Source organism: Taurulus bubalis (genome assembly GCF_910589615.1).
Source record: "Taurulus bubalis genome assembly, chromosome: 6".
In the NCBI taxonomy this organism is placed as follows: domain Eukaryota; kingdom Metazoa; phylum Chordata; class Actinopteri; order Perciformes; family Cottidae; genus Taurulus; species Taurulus bubalis.
This window is the reverse complement of record NC_136594.1, coordinates 22,278,330-22,303,260: the sequence shown is the minus strand read 5'-3', so window position 1 is coordinate 22,303,260 and position 24,931 is coordinate 22,278,330. Positions and strand designations below refer to the sequence as shown.

The 24,931-nt window shown below is 44.9% G+C and overlaps 2 protein-coding genes across 2 annotated transcripts; both read left to right on the top strand.

Annotated features, from left to right (window-relative positions):
• Positions 1 to 7: 7 nt before the first annotated feature.
• Positions 8 to 13,113, top strand: pik3r6 (phosphoinositide-3-kinase regulatory subunit 6; the record flags this gene model as incomplete). Its single annotated transcript, XM_079220194.1, has 20 exons — positions 8 to 65; positions 184 to 288; positions 838 to 929; positions 1,217 to 1,285; positions 1,536 to 1,668; positions 2,175 to 2,244; positions 2,372 to 2,570; positions 4,040 to 4,187; positions 5,369 to 5,455; positions 6,287 to 6,524; positions 6,631 to 6,921; positions 7,681 to 7,780; positions 8,414 to 8,536; positions 9,315 to 9,422; positions 9,543 to 9,645; positions 9,762 to 9,823; positions 10,661 to 10,751; positions 10,900 to 10,961; positions 11,101 to 11,207; positions 11,445 to 13,113. 20 exons carry the CDS (start codon positions 8 to 10, stop codon positions 11,599 to 11,601), a joined length of 2,403 nt encoding a protein of 800 aa, XP_079076320.1. The 3' UTR covers positions 11,602 to 13,113.
• Positions 13,114 to 13,508: 395 nt separating this feature from the next.
• Positions 13,509 to 23,310, top strand: pik3r6a (phosphoinositide-3-kinase, regulatory subunit 6a; the record flags this gene model as incomplete). The annotated part of the gene is made up of 6 exons (XM_079219393.1): positions 13,509 to 13,596; positions 18,788 to 18,908; positions 20,451 to 20,524; positions 21,383 to 21,497; positions 22,921 to 22,991; positions 23,198 to 23,310. Exons 1-6 carry the CDS (start codon positions 13,518 to 13,520, stop codon positions 23,308 to 23,310), a joined length of 573 nt encoding a protein of 190 aa, XP_079075519.1. The 5' UTR covers positions 13,509 to 13,517.
• Between the last annotated feature and the right edge of the window lie 1,621 nt (positions 23,311 to 24,931).

The window sequence follows — 24,931 nt, the reverse complement described above, 5'->3', positions numbered from 1 at the left end:
GTGAGACATGACCAACAAGACCCCCTGGGATAACGCAAGCAGTATGCGCAGCATGGAGCCTACAGGTACGCACAGCACACACACACACACACACACACACACAATATGAATCTCCCTCCTGCACACATACATCGGTGCATTTGCAGACTTAAACACTCAACCGCTGCTCATCTTCTTTGTCAGCCGGCTGCTCGCCCATCGTTCCAGAGCCAGAGCTCTACCGCAGCGTCATGGCTGTGCTGCCCAGGGAGGCGGACAACCAGCAGCCCCAAGACTGTCTCCACAAAGGTACAGTAGATCTACTGCACCACTCTGAAACAATGTAAAAGTATCACCATGTCAAGATTTATGTATTTTTTTGCCGTTGGCTCTGCTCACATGTAATATATGAGATCTCACAAACAACATCATCTGAGCATGTCACAGGGTCTTAACTTGTCCTTTTTGGTACAGAGTTCAACACTTTTGAATGACCTCATCATTTAAATAATGTGGTGTGTGTGTAGACGTCACAACGCTGACTGGATTCTCTGCTGACGACTTTCTGTGTGTTTTTGTTTCTGTATCCAAAGCAGTAAACCAACAGATATTTCCCGGAGCCAGCCTGCTAGAGTTAATCCCACTGTGCAACATTTAGCCGTGTCAGCAGTTCAGTCATCAGACTATATTTCAGAGTAGAGCTGTCATGGAGAGCTAGAGGGTGCGAGTCTGTGATAGCCCTGTGGAAATGTTGCATCTGTTAATGGCTTCTGTGTTTATCTCTGTGTGTGTGTGTGTGTGTGTGTGTGTGTGTGTGTGTGTGTGTGTGTGTGTGTGTGTGTGTGTGTGTGTGTGTAGGTATGCTGAGGTGGACGCTTCATAAGAAGGTTCAAAACAATCCTGCGAATGGCTTATCTCTGGTGTGGGTGCTGATAAAAGAGCTGGAAAAGGTATGAGACGTCAGCAGCGGCTCTGTTATCAATCTTTCAACAAAAAACAAAAAAAGTTATTTTTGCTACCAGACAACACAATCTGTGGCTGGCTCGCTTTATCTGGTTGTTTTAATATTTACCGATTTGTAATCGGATTGATTGACCATGAACCCTATTAATTATTCGCTAATAATAATTTGAGTCCATCAACTAATCGTTTCATCCATGAAATTGGAACAAACGGAAACAACACATCTTTAACGTGGCTGATCGGCTGACTGACTGAGTGTGTGTTTCCTCTGCAGGCTGAGCGATGGGACTCTCGCAAATGCATCATCCCTCTGCTCCACACACTGATGTATGCCATCATTCAGGTACATTATAAAAGTAGTTTCAGCACTGGTACTCCAAAGAGTACTTCACAGGAGGAGGAGGAATGTTTTGTTTTTATTTCTGGAACAAAATGCCAAAGAGAAAGGGGACACAGTGTTTCCTCCGACTTGAATAACATCAATGTATTATCCGCTTACCGTAAAAATCCAAAAGGTGTATTCATTTCTGGTATTAGTTGTAACGTGTGTGTGTGTGTGTGTGTTTTTGTTTGTTTGTGTGTTGATATTCCAGACAGCCTACATTCCAGATGAGCTGTACAAGCGGGTTTACGACTTCTGTAAGCGACTCCTGATCTACCCTCATCCCTACTGCACCGTGGGCCTCAGCTACACGAGGCAGATCAAAACGGAGCGCTCCGTTCCAGGTATTAGCCAACGCAAAGCTCGACGTTTCGGCCCCATTTTGAAACGGGAGGCGATTGCTTCATTATTTATTTATTCAGAACTTCCTGCTCGAGGAGCTCAACTTGTCATCAACCACAGTCGACCTGTATTTATTTTGACACGTTTATATGCTGCTCTATTAAATCTGCATTCATTGCTATGCTGGATATGTTATGAACAAAAGATATCGTATTATAGATCAAAGATGACGCCTTTTACCATGATTGCACGCTGTCACTTCAAACAAAGGCGGGTCAATCAAAACATGAATTATCTATTACTCATACTGTTGACACATGCTTTTTTAATAAAGACTGGAATGACTGACACAAGCAGACTTTAGCAGCCTTGACACAAGATAAATAAACTCCAGATCTTACTGCACTGTGATGTTTAATGAACTGTTCATTCATCAAGCACACGTCAGTTTATCCACGGGAGGATTTGCAACCACACACTGCCGTTAAACTGCCGTTTTGATCCACAGGTCTGATGTACCAGAGGATGGTCACAGGCGAGCAGAGACTAAAAAACGAGCACTATCCCTTTCAGGAGAGGTGAGTCATGAATAAAGACAAAAATGCATCAGAAGAAGCCTTTGGGGAATTGGAGATTTGCCCAGGCTTGTTCTATTTCCTCGTACCGCCGCATGCAGTCAGACTCCCGTTGTGTAAATCTCTGCAGGGTCTTCGTCCTGGCCGACCCAGAAGTCTTCTCTGGGTCTTTGGGACGAGTCCTGTCGGGCGACATTGAGACGTCCGCTTCAGCTGCAGACGGCTCTCCGAGTCCCCTCGATCACATGTGCCGTGTGGTCCAACACTCCATTCAGGCGTCTTTAGGAGCGGAGCGGTGCCGCGGGCCCAGACTGGCTCGAGCGCTGAAGGTCAGTGGAAACCGCACCAGGGTGCAGTCACCGCCTTCTCCTTTCAGCTCAGGGTGTCGCTGACATATTTCTTTAGATTTTATTTTATTATGTCTATTTTTTTTGTTGAGTTTGACTCTCTAATTACCTCGTACCGATACTTGGCGTGCAGAGTAAATGTGAACGCTTTCCGCATGCTTTCTCTTTTCTCTCAGAATTCTTCCGTGTTTAATTGCTTACTTATTATTTTCATCTTCCTCTTCCAGTGTGACTTGACTGTTGACTCAAAATCAGACTCTATACTTTTGTAATTGTTGCAAAAGATGCAAGTAACCTGGACTTGACTGACTGGTGCTCTTCTTCACATAAACACTAAGTCTTCTGACATGGCAGGCCCTCTCTAGGAAATGTAATTACATCCTTACATCCAACATTATAAACGGAAATCCCTTTCTGAATACATCTGAGGAAGTCGACCATGCAAGCAACGAGCCTCAATCGGTTCACCGATTGTTATGGGTGTTGAAATATGGCTGGAAACTGAGTTTCCTGAAACCTCTAGTCTGTATACCGGTCAGGGTTGTCCCACGTACCGTTTCTGGGGCCTTGAGGCTTCAGTGTGTAACATTGGCGAACCGTATCAATAGCTTTCACAAATATTTCACACATATGCTCGCTCACACAGAGGAAAAGAGAGAGAGAGGGGGAGAGAACCTACAGTAAGAGAAACAGATATACAAGCTTTCCTCAACCTCGAAAACAATATTTACTCATATTGTTAATTGTCTAATGAGACGAGGAAAAGACCTCAGACTTTTAAAAAAACAGTCTAAGCCCCTCGGGTCAGCCTTAATAACAATGCAGCTCTACAGTAAGAAAGTCATGTTATGCCTGACATGCTGCTACTCTTCTCTTTAGTCTCCGGTTGATCTCCACTCTGTGAACGATTGTGATTGGTTGTCTAGTTTATTTCACAACATCTCGTTTTATTTTTAGCACATCTTTTTTCCCCATGTGAATGCAAAATTACATCTGCTGCTGATGATTGCCGTTCAGGAGGGACTGAATGACCCTTTGCTGTCACTTCTGTACATTTTGAGCGACATCAAGTTCCTTCCAGAGTGACTCAAGTTCAGAGTAGCGTCAGCAGAATGCAGTCGGGCTACATTTTTGGTGATGGCAGGAACTTTTTCAGTTTTTTTCCCCCTCCTGGATTTAAAATAGTCCCTTCCTCATATGTACGTGTTGTGTAAAACATCCTGAATGAAGGTCTGTTGGTGGAAGTGTGTCCTGGCACCGATCCTAAAGTAACACCTCGGCAGGACGCACACGAGGGCAGAAACGCACACAAACAAGCGCGCTACTGACCCCTCACCTCTTTGCTATTAATACAGACTCTCTCTGTGTATTGGTGTGTGTTTGTGTGTGTTTGTCTTCCTGTGTGCACGTGAGTTCACCCGCGCATGTGTTTTGTGTGTTTTCCGCGACAGGACATGGGTCAAGATGTCGAGTCGCACTTTCAGGAAGTGTTGGCGGCTCTGGAGCAGAGCGCGGAGGAGGGCGGCAGAGGGGAGGGTGGAGCGCTGAGGAGCCGTCTGCAGCGGCTGTACAGCAAGATCGTCACGGACGCAGACTCAGGTAGGAGCTCCTCGAGGCGGCACACACAGAGCTTCTCTGTCCGAGGCGTACCGCAACTTATTGGTGGAGCCGAGCGTCCAATGAAGGAAGAAAAGCCACAAGAACCAGCGTCAAAATGGAAGCAGCAAGAGACGAGGATGTGACCGCGTTGGATGACGTTCTAGCAACTTAACTGATAAAAAAAGATACTCAAATACCATACAAAACCATCGGCATTATTTGCTTTTATTTTGAGATATGTTTCTATTTGTTTGCATTACATGACATCCACTTCAGTTGTAAAGGGATGATACATCTGACCTGTGCTTGTATTGCACATGTCCTATCGTCTTTGGGCATTCAGGGTTTTCTTGGTTTGCAGTCTGAAAAAAAAAAAAGAATCTTCACGAAGGGGATTAGTATGGAAACCCATTTCCACCAATAAAAGAAAAAATATATGAAAAAATATATATATTTTGACTTTCTATCTCATAATTTAGATTTCTTATCTCATCATTTTTTTCTTTTACTGGCGGGAATGGGCTTCCATAGCCATGCGAGCGCCGCAAGTCACAGATCACAAAAATTAAGAAGGTTGTAAAGAATGGTAGTTGTTTTCAAAGAGTGAAACGTGTCAAAGAGGGAATTACCTCTACATGGCTGACTCCTGGCACAGGAGCCCTGCACACGCCACGTCACCATTTCACTGAATAACAGCATATTTAGCCATAATTCTCACAACCACAAGTTGCTCTTTAGGACCATTAAGTATCTTTCTGCTGCCCTCCCGATTCCAATGAGATCTCTTATATTGAGAGATGTGAGACATGTTTTCTGTGACCGGCTGTCCCTGAGTTCAAACATGTGACTGTGCCTCTCTATTTAGCGGCTTCCTCCACGGCCGAATCAGTCGAGTCGGTCCTCTGTGTTTTATTTTTAATATTCCGGATATCTATTTCCGTGACATCCACTCGTATCATGTCAGCGACCCATCCGATGAACCTGCTCCCTCCTCTCCCCGGCTGGGAGGTGGAGGGATGGACAGCAGTGCTCACAGACAGGACGTTATGGGGGTCGGGGAGGTGTTTTTGTTTTGAGTGTCATTGTGACAGTTTTGGTCTCTTCCTATCGCTCTTCCTTCATTCATGTGTGTGTGTGTGTGTGTGTGTGTGTGTGTGTGTGTGTGTGTGTGTGTGTTGCAGAGCCATTGTCCAGTGGACGACTGTGCGACTCCCCTCTTCCGAACCCAGAGATGAGCTTCCACATGTGGACGGAGGATCTGGATATCTGTGAGTGGAACTGGAACCTGTGGGTGGGCTTGAGGAAGTTTTTACTACCAGTCGGCTCAACCGAATTAGGCTGAAACTGGAATTATGTCCTCAATAAAGGGAACCAGACATAAATGGGAAATCAGACAGGTAGAAACCCCTTTTATAATGAAAGTGTGTTCACCAACAGCAGCATCACGAGATGATCACAGAGCTTTTGAAAGTCATTCTGAAATATGTCACAAATGACTAGTTAAGTGTAAGTATGAGGCAGTTTAAAAGTACGAACATCAAGTCTTGACTGAGAGGAGGCCCACCATCTTAAAAAAAATCCTGCACAAGGGTTTATCAGAGCTGGACTCGCTAAATGTATCAAACTGATTAAATCCGAACTGATTTGAATTAAATCATTGACTCTGTGAAACTGAGTGTGCACGTTTACTTTAAGATTATGATGTCATCGCTCACTGTTTCCTGTAAATACAGGACAGTGGTTATCGCCTATGTACAGAGTGCAATTTATGAAGCATTAAATTCTGAGGGATCACAAGGCAGATGCTGTCCAAATGTGGGCACACTTTGTGAATAGAATGATCAGATGGTAGTTGTAGTTGTTTCCCAGAGGGAGAGCAGCCATGTGCGTACCCTGCAGCTCCAGAACAAAATGCTTCCACAGAAAAGTCAAGTCTACGTCTGTTTATGAAGGGCCCTCAGTCTGCATGTGAAGCGGGGCATGTGCTTGTATGACAGCTGAACTAACACACACACACACACACACACAGCTGATACAAATTCTTTGCTGTGGTTTGTCTGAATTACGCGCCACTGACGGGTGCTGATGTTTTTCCCCAGGGCGAGTGCTGGCCAGGTGGTTTCGATCCAGCTCCGGGTCGGAGCATTTCTCCCTCAGCCAGGAGGACGTGGACTTGGGCGAGTCGCCCGGCGACGTGACGTCGTCCGACATGACTCGCTACTCCGTCATGTCCAACGACAGCGGCATCGAGAGAGACCTGCCCCCCGGCGCCGATCCCTCCCTGTCGTCCTCTCTGGACTATGCCGGCATTAATGCATCATGGGAACAGTGCAAAAGGTAAATCAAGTACCGCTTAGTTTACATTAAGTTGTGTGTATTTTAGGTCATTTTGAAACGATTAGGTCTTTCACTACAGCAGCAATGACCTTCTCCGTCTCCCCAGCGAGCAGGAGTCCAGCAGGCTGTCCCGGCGCAGGGCCATCAAGATGAAACCGTCGGTGAAGGACAGCATGGTGCTGATGCAGGACACCCTGGAGGAACACGCCAGCCTCGGCGGAGGGGGAGGAGGAGGAGGAGGAGGAGAAGGAGGAGGAGGAGGAAGAGGAAGAGGAAGACGAGGGTCGACTCTGCAGAACCCCTTCCCCAAGCAGCAGAGACCCTTTACTGCCAGGATAGTCGTCATGGGAGACGACAGGGTGCTGGGTCGCCTGGCCAAGGCCTACTTCTTCTTCAGGTGAGGGGTGTGTGTGTCTGACTGAGCTCATATACGTCTTTTAGTTTGATTTAACTCTATGACACTGCACTGTAGTTGTTTTGTATCATTTTCTGGCAACTGAGATCTGCAGGTTATCATTTATGATGTTTATTTCCTCGTGAGCAGTTCTCAAGATTAACTTTCAGAAAGCGATTGCAAGGCTGACGAGTTTTCAGCTTTTGGTTGCCGAAACAAAAAATTTGGTTTCCACTATTCGTCCCCGTATATTATCGGTACTTATCATCTGACTACGATATGAGATTTTTGGAGCAACATGCATAATAATGAGGAAAATGTATTTTCCTTGAAACTGTTGTAAACAATACAGTTAAAAGAAAATACCCCTCTTTGGTGCAATAACAATATTTGCTACGGTAAAATACATGTTGATTATAGATACAATATTTTATTTTGATAGGACACCTGTGTATGTAATAACGACGCCTTACTGTAAATGTATGGTGGAAATTATTTTTGTCACAGTAATAGGAAGCTACATGTGGCCTGTTCACGTGGAATCCTAAATTCCTGTTATTCCCTTTATATATATTTGTCATTGAAGCACTCAGAATACAATGAGACCGGAACTGGAGGACTAATAAATCACTACTTTACATTCTCTTCATGCTAAATGCTGCTATGCTCTTCTCTTGCCAATGTCATACGTTGAAACTCAAAACCTCTGTGAGTGACGCAACACATTTGGTGTTTCTCATACATCTTTGCTCGTCTTTGCAGGAAAAGGGAAGCGCGGAGGCTTTTTCTTACAACGAAAGTAAACCTCCAGTTTTACTACATCCCTGTTTGCGAGGCAACAGCTCCCATCTCCTCTGCCAAGGTGAGGCCACTTCCTCCTGTGAACGCACCATCGGTCTGCTGTTGCATGAGAGTCGCGCACGTCTAGAGATAACAAGACACTGACGTCACAATACCTGATCCCACAGTAACAGTGACGGGACAAAAGGCTCAGTAATGAGATGACGAGATTCCAAGACATTGAATTTAGCTACAATGTTTATTATCTATTTATTGTCTATTTATATTATCAATAAGGGTCAATAAGCAAACGTCAAGGGTAATTAAAATGGGATGGATAAATTAATTTGTTTCTGAAAAGAAAAGAAAAATAATGATATATAAACATCGGCTTTGCTGCCTCATTCATTGTGACTTGTAATTATCGCTCCCCTTTTCTTTCTAACAATCTGGTTTTAGTGATCATTTTTAGATTTGAATTTGTTCTAATGTCATTGAGAAATCACTTAAAAAAAGAAATGTTAGCTTTTGTGTCTTTTCTCCACCAAGAACCTCCATTTAAATAGACTTGAGCTGTTTTGAGGATTATGGTTTTTTTCCCCATGCAAAATTGACCCTCGATGACAAAGAAGAACCAGAAGGAGTGAAAACCTCCAGGCTCATTGTGTTCCCTCACTGCTGTTAAGTTGTTGTATTTCTGTTCCTTCCTTTCTAGGAAAACCTCCATCAATCCAAGGAAAATCTCTGCACTCTTGGATCCTACTTGAGCATGGTGGATCCGTGGTACAACGCTAACGTCAGGAGTTTAGGCAGCATGATCCCCAAACTGGCCAAGATGGTAAATACACTTGTTCCCAGCAGCCTGATGTTCGATACATCCCTTGTTTGTGTTTGAGGGACTTGTGAGAGAGAAGAATTCTCTGTAGTTTGGATACTTGCACATTTTGTTGGATGACGTACATGTTTCAGTTAAACAGGAAGTGGCAGCCGTTGAAAACACTGGAAGTGTGTAACATCTTTTACGGCGATTTCATGGAAGCACAGCTACAGCGGTAGATGTAATAATCTATGACTAGTTTAAGAATGAAGAGATTGTGGTGGGTGACTTCTCTTTCATGAGAATAATAATTCTCATTCTAGTGTTGACCTTCCCATGTTCTACTCGTTTGCCCGCCTTGCAGCTCCTGAATTAAAGTTTCTCTCTTTCACCAAACTAAAACAGTCTTCCCACTGTTCCATAAATAGCAATAATTCACAAAGTAAGATGTGAAAATGTGCTTCCTCTCCTCGTTTTGGGAGGCCAAATAAAATAATAAAAAAAAACAGCAATGTACTCAGCTAATCCTCAATAGCAAAAATATTCATCCAATCACAACAAAATGTGTTCCTTGAAATCCTGTATCCACCCCTGTTTCTCAGAAGTTTTTAAGTTACTTGGGGAAACAAATTGTGCATTTTTGAATGGTTGAAGTCACGTGACACATAAAGGACGAACTTAAGATCACTTTCTCTTACTTTATGGACTCCGGGCAAATTACCCAGCGCTGCTGTTTCACCTTTTGGGGACTCACAATGTTCACTTGATGTCTTGACTTCATGTCTTTTGTCTTCTCTAGCAACAGATGGACCCAGGGAAGCCAAAGGAGCCCATTGTGCCTGATGTCATTTCCTACTACGTCCGGACCGGCCAGCAGCCCGTCTACTTCACCATCTACTTCGTTAAGGTAGCGTATGATTACAGTTTGAGCTGAACGGCTTTACACCAAAAGGTTTTAACACGTAGCGATTCGCATTTTTCAAATGTCTTTCTTTTTCTTCAAAGAGTTGTTTGTTTCCTCTTTTAGATCACGTTCACCAACATGAAAAAGGATCCTGTAGAAGACGTGTTTCTCACCCATCTGGAAATGGAGTTGCCGGAGTTCAGACAGATGTCGGCATCAATCAGAGGTGAATTGAGTGAACGGGAACATATATATATATTTTTTTTTTTACCAATGTCGTCTTTTGATTTCTGTACAAACCGGCCTGTCTGTACTTTAACAACATGCCTGTCTCTCACACAGAGAAGCAGAAGAAGAGCTCAGGGGAGGTGTGCGGGGCGGTTGTCTCCTTGAATTACAGAAAGGTATGTTTAGAAGAAAAGAATCTATTATTATCCCCCCCAGGAGAAACACACGTTTGCGAGTGAGTGTGCTCCTCTGTGTCCGTCCACGGCTAAGCTCTCGTTCTGCTGCAACAAACGGCATTGTATTTTGGGAGGCCAGTCATGGCTGCATGCCCAAAGACATGTTGTGGTTGCGGTGACCCACACTTTCTCAAAACAACCTTTTTATTGCCTGTTTTGTCCCGACACTGACTCCTCGCCCACGACTCTACGAGGCACAGTGAGGGGGAAACCGTAGACTGTCTGTGTTTGGGGGAAACTGTTTGCCCACGCTGGCTTCATGCTTAATTGTTTCGTACAGCGAGTTTGGCGACCAGCGAACTGAACTACGCACACAGCTGATTGCATCGCCGCAGACACAGTTATGTTGGGCCTTTTTTATTGGGCATCAACCTCAAGTTTATATGCATCGTGTTGGAAAAATAGACCCGCGAAGTGGAGCTGAGACGCACGCCTGCACAGAGGCATCTGCGTGGATTCAAATGAGAAACGAGCGAGTGAAAAACACGTCTCATACGCTTGCAGTCGAGGACAATTTCAGAGCGACGGCTTCAGACCACGCGCGTTTTGTTCATTCAAATGTGACAACACAGCAGCGGCCATCGCAGACTCACCTGGCGGAGACCTGCACTCTTTCTGGTTTCCTTATTACATTACCGCCACGTGCCTCATCAATTACTGGATGAATTTCTCCGAAAAATGGCGTTGTGTATCGTGTTGTTTGTGTGAATGCAAAAAGGCTTGACACTCGTGTGTGTGTGTGTGTGTGTGTGTGTGTGTGTGTGTGTGTCTGTCCAGGTGACATTGAGTGGCCGAGACGTTGACAAAGGAATGTCGGTCAGGACGTCAGGTGTTCAGATCACAGCTATTCCCTCCAATGAGGCAGAAGGTCCAGTATTATTATTATTATTATTATTATTATTATTAATATAACACATTCAGCATTCACTACTCAGACCCCACTGTATGCTTTAAAATATATATATATATACCATGACTTTGTCTTACTCTTACGCTCTCTCTTTTCTCTGCCATAGATCTGAACTGTTTGACCATGACTCTGAATGAACCTCCAACAAAAAACAAAAGCAGCGTTGTGGTGAGTCTTACATGCCGGGCTCAAACACCCCCAGTGGTTACGCCTCCCGTAGACGGCGTTTGTTAAAACAACTCATAGAATGTACGCGATCTATTCAACGATAAGTCCTCTCATCCTCTTTTCATTTTGAAATTCTCAGGACTCAAAGATTCGGGCCTCCAACATTAAGATTCGCACTTTGGAGAGTCGACCTTTCACTGTGACGCTGGACAGAGATTGTCGCAGGAGCTACACAAACGTGCAGAGGTGAGAGAGTCTCGCCTTCCTTTTTTTCACCACTGAGTAAACATCCAAAAAATATTATTGAAAGCCGACTTTGCTGACAAAGAGAAATCTTCTTCTTTATTAAGTGGAACCCTAATGTGCGTATATGAAAGGGTCTAGTTTGTTCCACATCTTGATTTGCACCCCTTTTCCCCGGTGGACCCAGTTTCTGTGCAAAAAACTGACGATGTCTCCATCTTCAACCTGTTTGTGTTGCAGCATCGAGATCTCCCCGTGTCTCGATCCCGGATACAGCGTCCAGAAAACCATTCGGTCCAAATTCAAGTTGGGAGAGGACAAAGACGCCGGCCTGAGCAAATACATGAACAGAGGACTCCCGCTACCGATCAACACATTTTCCGGCATCATCACCTGACGTGGAGCAGCGGCCCCGCAGAGAAACTTGAGAATGAGCACCGTCAGCGCTGTGCTTTGATTGCGGGAATGGCTGCAAGTCCAGTCTGACACACGAACAGACAGAAGGCTCTGAGCTGCTCCTGGAAACAGAACCAATCAGTTTGACCGGCATGACTATGAATCAAAGCAACACATACAGTACTAGTGTCACCTCTTGGAGATGACATGTTTTTTTTGACAATAACGGAGTTGTGTCACACAGCAGGGTTATTGTTGAACTCCTAACAGTGTTTCTACTACTGTTCATGTGTTCAGTACATCTATGCAGAGTGGATTGCCAAAGAAAAATACTGTCTGTAACACTAGAGAGACCGGCAGGGGGAAATAAGTAAGATATTGCGAATTTGGATCCCGAATCACGTGAAAAAGAACCTAAAAAAACTGTGCAGTCAGAGTTTAGTTTTCTCAAAGTCACCACGTGTTGAGGCCGATTTTAGGGGCTGATGGTAACAGTAACTGTACTTCATAGACACTACATTTTACTGCTCACACACACACACACACACACACACACACACACACACACACACACACACACACACACACACACACACACACACACACACAGTACACACAAAAGAATGTGGACTGGCCCGGTCTGTCAGCGACTGAAACGTGCAGATTGATGAAAGACTGGTACGACGACAGCTGACAGTTAACTGTTCTTCCTTCTTATTTGCTGAATCACTCCAAAAAAAGCATGTCATGACGCTTCAAGAAGCACACTATGGTCCGTGTACGTGACAGGAAAGGCTGCGGAACAGCAGCATCAGACAGACGGATGTGCATGAAGTAGCATGTCGGCCTTCAGGGCCGCTGTCTACTGGCCAGACGCGCAGGACTGGAGACAAAGTGCAAAACCTGTGCACCTGCCGGTAAATATCTCAGACGCATATCGGCCTTGAGGTGTGAGAATCACCTCTCACCTCCATCCACTCACTGCCGCGTGTGTGTGATGATGCGTACATTTCCGAAACTGAATCTATTTTGCACTGAAGCTGCAGGTTTTGTAACATTGTTTGAGGGGAAACAGTGTGTAAAGCATGTGATATGACTACGGCATAAATATGAAAAAGATGAAGATATTGTTTTTGCCACAAAACTATTAGACTACATACCCAAGAATGTCTCAGGAGCTTATATCTGATGCCCCACCTCCTCGGGTATGATCTCAGGCAGTAAAGGTCAACCGCCTCTTAAACTGGATGTGATGTATTATTGAGCGTGTGTGTGTGTGCGTGTGCGCGCGCGCGTGTGTGTGTGTGTGTGTGTGTGTGTGTGTGAGAGTGTGTGTCTCTGCTAGCCTGGCAGGGTAAAAATCATTCAAATTGATGATACATTTTGCACATTATCTTTCATCTCATCCATATACAATGAGGACGCCATTACAAATAAAAATGTAACTGTGTAAATACATGACGTTTCATTGTATAAGCGAGTTTGTGTTTTATAATAAATGTGGTAAACCTCAGTGCCTTTTTGTTTGAATAAACCGATTGAAAAGAGGAAGTGGATGTGAGTAGTTTTGACGCACTGTTGCGTGAACTTTCCCCGCGCCGGAGGTGCGTCCGGCGGCCACCAGATGGCGCCATTTAGCTGCCATCTGCCCAGCTTGAGCACAGGTTGACACGGGGACGGTCCCGTGCGCTGCACGCACACCGACCGACACCTGCCGACAGCTGCTGAGTGACCGCTGGAGCTTCTCGCGCTCCCCGCCTCTACAGGTTGGCGTCTGGCTGGCCGATGACTCAATGAAACACTGCAACGAACCGCAAGACCCTCCCCAGTAGTCCCCCCCCCCGTATCCCGGATCCCGGTGACGGTCTGCAACTGGAAGCGCAGAGAGAACCGAGGAGAGGAGCAGCTGCAGCACCGATGGAGAAGAAGCAGGGACCTGCTCATCAGTACGGTTCACTGGAGCGCACTGAATGGAGCAGAGACACCAACAAACCAGGTACACACACACACACACACACACACACACACACACACACACACACACACACACACACACACACACCTATGTGTATATGTATATACATTCTATATGTATATAAATGTACTGAGCTATAACTGTACAGTGGAATTACTTTATTATTATTGTTCCTACACTGTATATTTTATAATATAGTCCGTCGCATCCCCACGATATTCCTGTAAAGCATAGGGTTGTGTTGTATACAGTATATTCCCACTAGCGGGATTACTACAGTATTTTATCCACAGTTTTATATCTGGGTTATTTTTGTAGTTAATGGAACAGATCAATGTAGTTCTCTAATTGCAGCACAGGCAGCAGCTTTGCAAATGTCAAGAATCCACAGGTGTTTATTGTGTGTGTGTGTGTGTGTGTGTGTGTGTGTGTGTGTGTGTGTGTGTGTGTGTGTGCGTGTGTGTGTGTGTTGTTATTTGCGTAAGCCCATTACTCAGGAACCTGCTCCCTCAGATGATGAATCTCAGCGTTCTATAGATTATGAGGTCAGAAGTCACTGGAAGTCTTTATCGCAGTAGAAATGTTTTCTCCAAAGCCTGAAGCTAACATGTGATTCGATTGTCCATAAGGCATGCTTTTTCTCAATGAATCGCTTGGAATGTCCATCACAATGTCCCAGCCCAAGGTGATGTCTTCCAATGTCCTTCTTTGTTCGACCAATAGTCCAAACCCCTCTGGAAAAAAAAGACATTTAAAATCGTAGAAAAGCAGCAAATCTCCACGACGAAAGCTGTAATATTGTTCGACATTCTTTGGGTTTGAGTTCTATTCCTCTGCATCGCTGATGGTCGTTGATTTCCTACTTTATATTCATGATGCTCATGATAGCATCATTTTGTCGAGGTTGTTTTTTTTCATACTAATGCGCCATTCATAAATGTAAGAAGGGAAGTTTGCGAAGCTCTGCAGAAATCTCTGTTCAGCCTTCTATCTGTTTTCCTCTTTTTTCTTCTTCTTCTCACTCCTTTCCGCCCCCGACCTCCGGTCCACTACTTCCTCATCATCCTCCACATCCCTCCACTTTCGCCTCTTGGTCCCTAATCTGGCTGATCCGTCTATCCGTAGGGTGTTAGGTGTAAAGCAATTTGTGGCAGTGTAAAAGAAGAAGGAAAAAGAAGAAGAAGAGGAGTTGGGGCAAAGACTGTAAACTGAGCTCATCAGTGTAATTCACATCTTCGGGGGTTTGGATAAAGAGAGGCGGCAGGGGTTGCGAGGTATTGGGTGAAATGAGGAGACGCAAAGGGACGTGAGAACTGCGAGAGAGGCAGTGAGGAAGTGTAAGGGAGGTCTAGTGATGAGTCATAGCTGCTCAGCAGCAGAATAACCTGTCCTCCAGAGCCTCTGCAGCAGAACATGTTGTCTTTGTAAGATCAACTGAACATCATGTGGCACATTTCCCAGATCACGGTCCAGTCTCTCAGTCCGCCACATGGGAATCCCTGGTCTTCTATGCCTTTTAGTGGTGAATGAACAATATGCTTGCAATTCCTGAGATATGATGACGTGGCAGACTAGGCACTTTCAGTTTTTCTTCTTTCAGTGTCATGAATCAGATGTTACAGGTGTAGCAGACGTCTATAATGTACCGAGTATGCGCCTTGAATGCAGCGTGCAACGTGAGATGAGAACACAAAGAGGGAGTGAGTGTCTCTGTCTTTCTTTTACTGTCACTTTCTCACTTTCAGACACACACACACACACACACACACACACACACACACACACACACACACACACGCACACACACACACCTGTGCCTGACAGATAAGAATGTGTTCTGTCAAATTCGTTCATCAATACAATAAGTATGGAGCTTGAACATGGAGGCAATCAACCTAGCTTAGCATGAAGAAGCATTGGCACAAACATGAGCTTTAGAGGTGTTGCAGGCTGCAGTGGCAGAGAATAATTCTAGCATCACGTTGTTTCCAAGGCACCCTAGAAAGGACTTTATCTCATTTTCTCCACTAAGAGCACCCTAGAAGGCCCTTCATCACATTTCTGGGCACCCTAAGGAGCTTCATCTCATTTTTTCTTGTGTAAGGGCACCCTTTTACTTTACTTGAAGGACACCCCAGAGGACAATTCTTGACGTTTTCTCTCATGAAAGTCGCTACATCATATTTTCTCTACTGGAAGGGAACCTGAGAGGAAACTTCATCAGGTTTTCTCCATTTAAAGGCACCTATAGGGAGGGGCATCCAAGGGGGAAAGAAGCCACAAAATGCTCATTTACACAACATTCACTCATTAACACACCGACACCTACGAGAAGGTGTCGACCAGGGATTAGCTGCCTCTAGGGGGTGCGCGAGAGGAAAAATGTAATGGTGGTCTAATGGTGTAATAATTAATATTAAACATAATTTAAAAATATATATAAAAATTCCCTTTGTAAGATTTAAATTTTAAATTAAAAACGTACAATTTAATAAATAGATGCACTTCCGGTCCGGCCGCCAGACTGTCTTTTACGTACACACTAGCGAGCCTAGCTTGTGCACCTAACGTCATTTCATTCATTCAGCAACATCCATGAAAATATGTTAAACTGGCTGCAATCGGGGAAGCTGTCAGGTGGGACATCTGAAGCTATCAGTAATAAAAGAGGAGAGGGACAGAGAGAGAGGGAGGAACCGGAGGGAGAGAAACGGAGAGGTGCGTTGGGGAGAGACCAGGAGAAGAAATCAACCGGGAGTCGGAGAAAGAGGAGACCGAGAAGGAGGAAGGGATATCACAGACAAACCGGGAGCACAGAGGCCCATCGCGGAGTCAAGGTGAAAAAAGAGGAAACGAGAGTGAGCATCAGTTGTTGTGCAGTGAGGTTCTGGCTAACAGCTGTCTGAAGCCTCTTATTTGCGTCGCCACCTGAACACCAAGCATGCCAGTGCAAGTCAGAAGCCCCTTACATTTTTTAGATCAAAATTGGAAGAGTTACAAAACAGCCAAAAACAATTGCAGTCTCATTCACGTGAGTCTCTCACTTTCTCCCTCTCTCTCTCTATCTCTCTTGCTGCAGGCTGAGCCACCTGCGCTGCATGTGAAAATCCTCATATGGACTCCTCCTTTTTTATTTATATCTGTTTCTGAGCCTATGCATGTGCCACTCTTTGTTCTTTACGTGTCTTACTGTGTTTAAGTAAATACATTTAAAATGCAATCTGCCTCTGAGCCTGTGCGTGTGTCCTCGCCATCCTTATTGCTCTTTAAAAGTGACGCCTTGTGTAACTGTAATTTATACAGGATGTAGAAGGGGGTGCGTGGCCTAAAACGTTTGGGAACCGCTGGTGTAGACCTGTAGGTCTATCAAGTATCTTTTTACGGTTCTAATCTCATTCACAGTTTAAAACTCGCTGCAGCTCTTCACTCAGTGCTTTCTCCTCTGAGATGTCAAGGTTGTGTTGAAGCCATGACGTCAGCCAGATGTCATAGTAACAGAGTACAGAGTGCTTGTGTGAAGATGTGTGTCCATACTTCAAGACACACTATTTTCTTCTTCTTCGGTCACACAAAGCAGGCTGCAGTTACGTGCCCTCAAACAAAGCTTTACCGCCAGCAGGGATACGAGTTTATGTAACCCGGCATTTAGCAGCAAGCGTGGTTAATGCTTTCCACGGGGCTTTCACTACTAACCTGAAGTCACACAAACCAGTCTGAGTTATTATGATCCACTTTCATTCGTCTTTCTTTCATGCTGGTGCAGAGGACGTGTTTTCGCAGCACTTTGAGCCCTGCCTTCCCCGAGGCCAATTGTGACTAGAATGGAAATATTACATACTAGAGTACTACTTAGTAATGGTGTGTGTGTATAAAAATAAATGAAAGGGTCACAGGAGGCATTGGTATCGCCCTGATTGTAATCGTCTTGGCCCCATGCTGTGCAGCTCTCTACAGGGAGGTGACAGTTATCCAGGGTTATCCAACACGGCGCTATAAATGGAACAATTCCAGAGTAGGAGACGGAGATTTTCTTAAATAATAAAGTCACGACTGCCACTACATCTACCTTCAAGGAGGTCAACCATACTTGGATCTCAGGGTAAATTAAATGTGATGTTGGTATTGCAGCTACATGTTTGATATGCTGGTGGATTTAATTCTAGTGCAGCTGCTCAGTGTTTAGAAGCCACTCTGCACGAAACACTTTGATGTCCGTTCAGATTCATTCAAAAGTATCACAATGGCGTTCGGAACGAGCCCACGCATTGTTGTAAAACGGTGGCTTCGAATTGTTCAGCAAACGCTCTCAACTTTTACGTTGTTTGCTTTATTTTAGAGTGCTTTGTTTTCATTATGAAACATCTGTTTCATTTGAAAGGGGACAGTTAAAAGGATGCACGGGGGGCTGGTGTGTGGAGTGACGGATTGAAACGCAGCACTGTGTTTGACGTCAGCATCCTGTGTGCAGTATATGATGGTTTAAGAGCTTTAAAGCAGAATTACTTTTCAGTCCGCTTGAGACAACTTTAATCTGCAATACATGCATGACATTTAACGCACCTGCCAAGCCCATGCAGTGCATATCATAAGGATGCCCAGCCACAGAAGAAGATAAATCATGCCCGACCCAACTTGGAATAACAACTTGAATGACGGTTTCATTGCACCTTTTCTGTATCCGGGGTCGTGTTATTCCCCGTGTCCCCTATTTACGCCCCTGTATCGCTCTACAGCAGCCAACGGCAGCGTAGACAGGACCGCAGTGTGTGTGTGTGTGTGTGTGCGTGCTGGAGGAGGCTTATTGTCCTGTACTGACCCACCACCCTTTCTGCAGAGAGAGAGAGAGAGGGAGAGAGGGAGGGGGAGAGAGAGAGAGAGAGATGGTAATTTCACTGTGATGCTCTGCGCCTCATCAAGCATCAATTTCAGAGTACATCTGCTGCTCCGTTTATTCAGTATAAAATGCATATTCATGGTCAGTTGTTGTTCCGTGGTGCCAAATTGGATATTGAAAATTGGATCAGTCTGAGTGTGTCCGCCTATCTCTGCGTAGTATTTGTCACGGTAACCTCCTTTTTGATATAGAAAAGATTCAAAATGCACTTTCATGGTTTCATATCAGATATTTGTTCAACTAAAAGCTTTCCTACACTTTCTTTATCTCTCTCTCTCTCTCTCTCTCTCTCTCTCTCTCTCTCTCTCTCTCTCCCAGAGGACGACGTGGTGTCCATGGCGGACTCCACCATCACCACGGACGACATTGAGGGGGAGCTTTTTAAGATCGACAGGATCAGGGACGTCCTGGTCAGGAGGGAGTCCGAGCTCAGATACATGTGAGTGGCTCATCAGTCCACAGCGGCCACCTGCAGCCGGTGTGATTACTGGAGCCGGAACGGTTTCAATCACCGCAAACCAGAGTCCGGAACATACGGTAGAACGGGGAAAGCCGTATTATTTTTAATGCTGGCCAGAGTTTAGTGCCAGAAGCGGGAAGGAGGCTGTACGTGCCTGGCTGACTTTCACTGGCACCGCTTCACATTCCTGGTTTGTCTGTACAATGATCATGACCTGAAGCTTAAGCATGACCCAGCTGCCGAACCAAGCCTTCACCATCGTTCATTTGGTGATGTGGTTGTTTAGGACACCTCAGGCTCTATTTGTATTTATTTATGGAGCGGGATTAAAGGGACCGGACCTTTTTGTCAAAAAATGTCACACACAAAATGGCAAAATATTTCACACAAGCGTTAGACGAACACATTGTCATCCATCCTGAGAAAGCTCTTTGCTGAATGGTGCCATTGCCATAAATTGAAGGTCAGGTTTTCTAAATAGTTTTTCGATGCAGCCGACTATTCTTTGTATTCCGTTTATTAATCCGTCACAAAAGTTCCCTGATTCCCAGTGTCGCACACAAGCTACAGCGCCTCACCGGAGAATTGCATCCCTCTCCTAGCTTTTCCCCACCTAAAGCAGTTCAAATCACGCCGTGGTATCATAAACACATCATGCAGCTTTGGCCTCTATTCTCTCTCCTCATTCCTCTCCATCACACCCCGAGCTGGCCCCCATTATAATTCCAAAGGCTCCACCTTTGCTGCCGCCAAGCCGGCTAATGCATGGATATTTATTCATCCACTCCTCTGAAAGATAGGCAGTAACACTGCTCAGACAGCAGATGGGGGGGAGTGGTGTGTATGGGGTAGCAAGCGAGACTCGAGCTGATAAAATGGGAGAATGAGAGATGGGAGGAGGGGACGTGGACGGAGATGGAGAGTCACTATTTGAAGCCCCCCCCCCCCCCCCCCCCCCCCCAAGCGGGCCACAAACAAAGTAAAGTAAAGCCTATCATTTGTATTCCCGACCTCATGGACATTTCTCCACCTACCGTTTGTGAGCATCTAACATGGCAGGTAGAGGAGGTGCGTGGTGAGGCTCTCTCTCTCTCTCTCTCTCTCTCTCTCTCTCTCTCTCTCTAAGTGAGAGCCTGGCCCAGTGAGAGCCTGCATGTTTCTCAAAGAGACGAAGCTGGGGGACGTGAGGGCCTCTAATTCCGTCAGAGGGGGAAGGGAAAGAGGGCCCTCCACCCCGCCTCAGTCAGTAATGAGCCACTGTTGGAGGGCCATTCACAGAAGGAGTGAAAGCTACCCGGCTCCGAGACGCCACGTGGGGATTTCTGCTCCTGAAAGGATTGTTTCATCTCCCGTGCGAAATATCAAGATCAATATGGCGCCATCTCTGTTTGAATTTCATTTTGCCCTGACAGTAGAATCCAGAGTCCACTCATCTCGACCCTTTACATTTTGCGGCATGTGCAGAGAACGTACACAAGTGTTTTCTTTGTGTGTTTCTTTTGTTCCATCACGCCTGTGCAGGATGGACGACATTCAGCTGTGCAAGGAGATCACTCGTCTGAAGAAGGAGCTGCAGAAATTAGTGTCCATACCAGGTAGGAGTCCTCTGGGTATTGGCAGTTGATGAAGGATTACAAACGGGCAGAGCAATTAAAGGGAAAATATCTGATTTCTGGCCAAAGATGTGTTCAGAAGATTGATGCCACGCTAAATATGAAAGCTCAAAAGTGAAACGACAACAATGAAAATCTGCCTACAAGCACCTCTAACGCTTACTAATGAACGTGTTATATCTTGTTCGCTTAATCCTTATGCAATCAGACGCGTACATAAAATAAAACAGGAGCAACAGATGATCCGTCCTGCTGTGCAGTGTTTCTGCTTTTACTCCCTGTTAAAGTTAAGATACAACAGTTGCCAGTTTTAGAAATGATGGCGTGCATATTTTTGTATAGTTTGGACAGAGCCATGCTAGCTGTTTCCCCCTGCGTCCAGTTTTCATGCTAAGCTATGCTAATTGCTTCCTGTATGCACAACACATCCATTGCACGTATGTCCATCCAGGTAGAGGCATCCCTCCTGAGATTTCTTCTTTATTTTTGTTGCCTGATCGCACAGAAATACGTGAAAGGGTCGCGGCCTGTTCACAACATTTAGCGTGGTGGTGGCATGTAATCGATGTCGATTGGAAAGTAAATTACCCCCATGGCCCTGGTGGATAGACCAATTATCCAAACATGCAACCCTCAGAGCTGGTGACGTATAGACAGTGAGAGGGACTACTTATGGCATATAATGAGCGTATTCCCCACAATATCAAACCATTCCTTTAATCGACCCGGCTCCTTATTCAGTTATAAAGTCCATGAATTGTGTCTTTACTTCCTCGTTATATTTGCAGTAGAGTATATTCTGTGACAACCACCAGATGACTCAGATGTCTTGTGCTGCAGATAATGACAAGTCCAGCGAGGACCGGCAGAAGGAGGAAGAACTGCTGCAGCAGATCCACAAGCTGGTCGAGACCCGGGATTTCCTGGTGGACGATGTGGAGTTTGAGCGACTCAGGTGTGCTTCTGCCTCTCCGGTCTCATCACAGCTCAGCGGGACTCCTGTGAATGAATAATTAAAGATGAAGTCCTATACTGCACACCAGATAGAGATGCAGTGCACATACAGTGCAGCCTCCCAGAAAGGACTTCAGGGAATTCTTTGTCCGAGTTTGACGTGTACTTTTAATGCAAATTACTCTGTGATAACGCCAAATTCATGAGCACAAACATGAGCGGGCTCGCTGCCACCAATGCTGCTGGTGAAGTTGTATCTCCGTTGGTTGTCATTCGTATGCGCGCCTCACGCACAGCCGCTCCATTAGAACCACTCCTGAGGCACAGCGCTGAGAGAGGGCACCGCAGAGCGCGCAGCAGAGAGCCATTTCAATTAAAGATGTGTCAGCGTGCGTCAGTGGAGCCAGAGGAGCTGCCATTGGTTGGAGAGAAAGATGAAAAAAACAGAAATCCCAGTTTGGTTCTATTTTGTCATCTATCAGGTGCACCAGGCCTCTTCCCTCCGCTGCTGGCTGCTGATGCCGGAGATAATATTAGCACATTAGACGCAGGTCGTTTGTCGTTATATTTTGTTTTCATCCAGAAGAGTAAAATCATGTCAAATCATGTCAAATGTAGCGTAATGTGGACTTATTGTCTGTTGAATCATATTTAGTTTTGCGCTGGTAAAGAATTGAAACCGGTCACGTTACCGTGACCTAATGTGACTCGACAGAGGACAACAAGTATGTTTTTGAGGCTTAATCGCAGTTCTTTTGTGTGAGAAGCACTTTGTGTTGGCAGCCGACGGCACGCTGTGAAAACAGAGGGGCTGCTGGGAAGGTGAGAGGCAGGAAGCAAGAGACCAACAGAGGAGTAATGGATCGCAGAGTGGGGAGGAAGGCCATGTTGTCCATGCTGATGAATATAGAGAGCTCTTGTTTTTACCCTGAACATCCAATCTGCAGTTTTTATGTTGTACTTTTACAACGCATAGTTTATTTTCAAAGCAGGATATCAATAAGGGTCTACTTAATACATTTAGCAGTATAGAACATCCCGAGACGCTTCAAACAGCCAAATATTCAAATGTGCAGAGTGTGTTTATCCAATAGAAAAGAGTGGCCGGTTTTATTGAGTTTATTGAGTTTATCAGTGGAGCCTCTAAGAGTAAATCCAATCTTCCCTAATAGCCAGAACTACGCTAGGGTTCTTGTACAGCTTAATTTCTTCACTTTACCTTCTGTGAAATGTTCATTCACTTGTGGAACAGATGGCCAGCAAGTAACATGACCTTTACATCTGTAGAACAAGGGAATCCTTTACATTTCTCTTTTGTGATCTGAAATGCGAGGTGAAAACTTTACACTGTAGTCCAGGTGCTTTATCTATTCATGCATTTACTTTAGTTTTTGTTTTATATCAATCTTTCTCAATCTCTACAGGGAGAAAGAAGAAGATAAAGAAATGGCAGATTTTCTGAAGTCCAAATTCCCAAGAAATATGAAGAAGAAAGGTAAGGTTTTGAGTTAAATAAGCAGCTGCAAATATTTCCCTTGTTCCAAATGTTTTGCTTGTTCAAGGTGTTTCCGTCCACTGACTGATTCAGCATTGAATAGAAATGCTTTCGACCGATCTGTGCTTTTTTTCTTTTGTGCATTGGCAGTTAGTTAGTTGGACTATGTCATCTTTTCCTCACAGTATCATGTCTCTGGGCTTCAGGTGTTCCGACCAGACGGGCTCCATCCCGGGCTCAGCAGGCCTCCTCTCCCTTCGCCAAGACGGGCCTCACCCTGCTGAAGGAGTGCTGTGGCTTCTCATGCTCCATCATGTAGACCCCGCTGCAGAGGCTGACACAGGGGGCGGGGTGGGGATGGGGGGGGGGGGGGGATTTTTGAGTTTCAGCTTTTCAGTCCAAGAAAGACGTTGAAGCGTGGCTGGAGCAGCACAGACAGACACGTGTTGACAGTTTCCCAGAAGGAGAGCGAAGGATTTCACAAACATCATGTGCCGAGTGTTTCCATGCAGGGACCCGAGTTTGTCTTGTGTCGGATCTGTTTGTCTCTTTCATTGGATTTCATAATCCGGCTATCTTTCTTTCTCTGCTCTCCATGTCTCTCATCCCACTCCTGTTTTCATTATTACTTTTTTTCCAATCTCAATAATCATCACGGTTTCCAAAAGGAACGACCCGCCGCCTGTTGTTTATTCAGAGGACGGGGTTTGAGGGACAGAAACAGCACAGCACAAGCAGACTAATTGGAATCAACTACCATGACGCCATGTGAGTTCGACATGTAAAGACCCCACTGAGCTATGATAACTGTTCTCTACTAATTAAAAATAAAATGTCGCTGTTTTCCAGGAGTCAGCAGGCCAGTTGGCACTCAGCAACACTAATGAAACTGACATTAATCAGGAGCTCCGTCAGGAGGAAGTTGCCTGTGATTTGACTCCAGTGCTAAATGGGGACAACCTTTTAAAGAGCGCTGGTTTGTGAAGAAAGAGCGGGTGTCTCATTATGCTGCATTTCCCTTTAATTGTACACAATCAGTCTCTTTTTTTTCTCGCTGAGAATGAACTAGACTATCGATCAGAGATCTTTTAAAAACGGATAACATTGCCATCATATTTATTCATTATTTGTCATAATTTCTATGCACGTAAGATGAGACTGAATAGATATTTGGTTAGTTACAGCCCAAACCTGCACGTCTTTTGAATCGGACTTCAACACAAAGAAACCAATTAGTTGATGGAGCGATCCCCGTCTGTCCCACCAGGTAGATCATCACTGACAATGTCCTGGGAAATGATCTCCAGAAAAGTGCGGCAACTCAAACTATTAATACTCTGATTGTTGCACATAAGCAAACTCAGCGCATATCAACTAAAATGACTTGAATACACTCGAATGAGTCCTTCTTAGTCCATTGCGCTCTCTTTTGTACCATCCATATGCATGTGTTCACAAACGATATGGATCCGCACCCAGCTTACACTGCAGACTCCTAAACTTAATATAGCGGTGTATATATATATATATATATATATATATACCGCTATATTAATTATATATATATATATATATATATAAATATATATATACACTTATATACTGTATATATATATATACCCCTTGAATGGCCCGTGGCACATACATCCACTATGTTGGGCACAGGGATGGAGCGGCCAAACTACTGAGCACCTCTGTGTTGCCAAGAAGAATGGTCGCCATAGCAACCTCGTACATCCCATATCTTTACAATGAGGATGGTTGGATGGATCGGAGGGATGAGACCTCACAGATGTGACGAAAACAAATACTCGAGGACTAACTATCACGACGACCTGATGGAAGGAAAGCAGGAGGCGATGTGATATTGATATAGATATAGATGATATATTTCTCAGTACTCTTTGTTTCTCGTCCCGGTTTGACAGAGTATCGCTTGG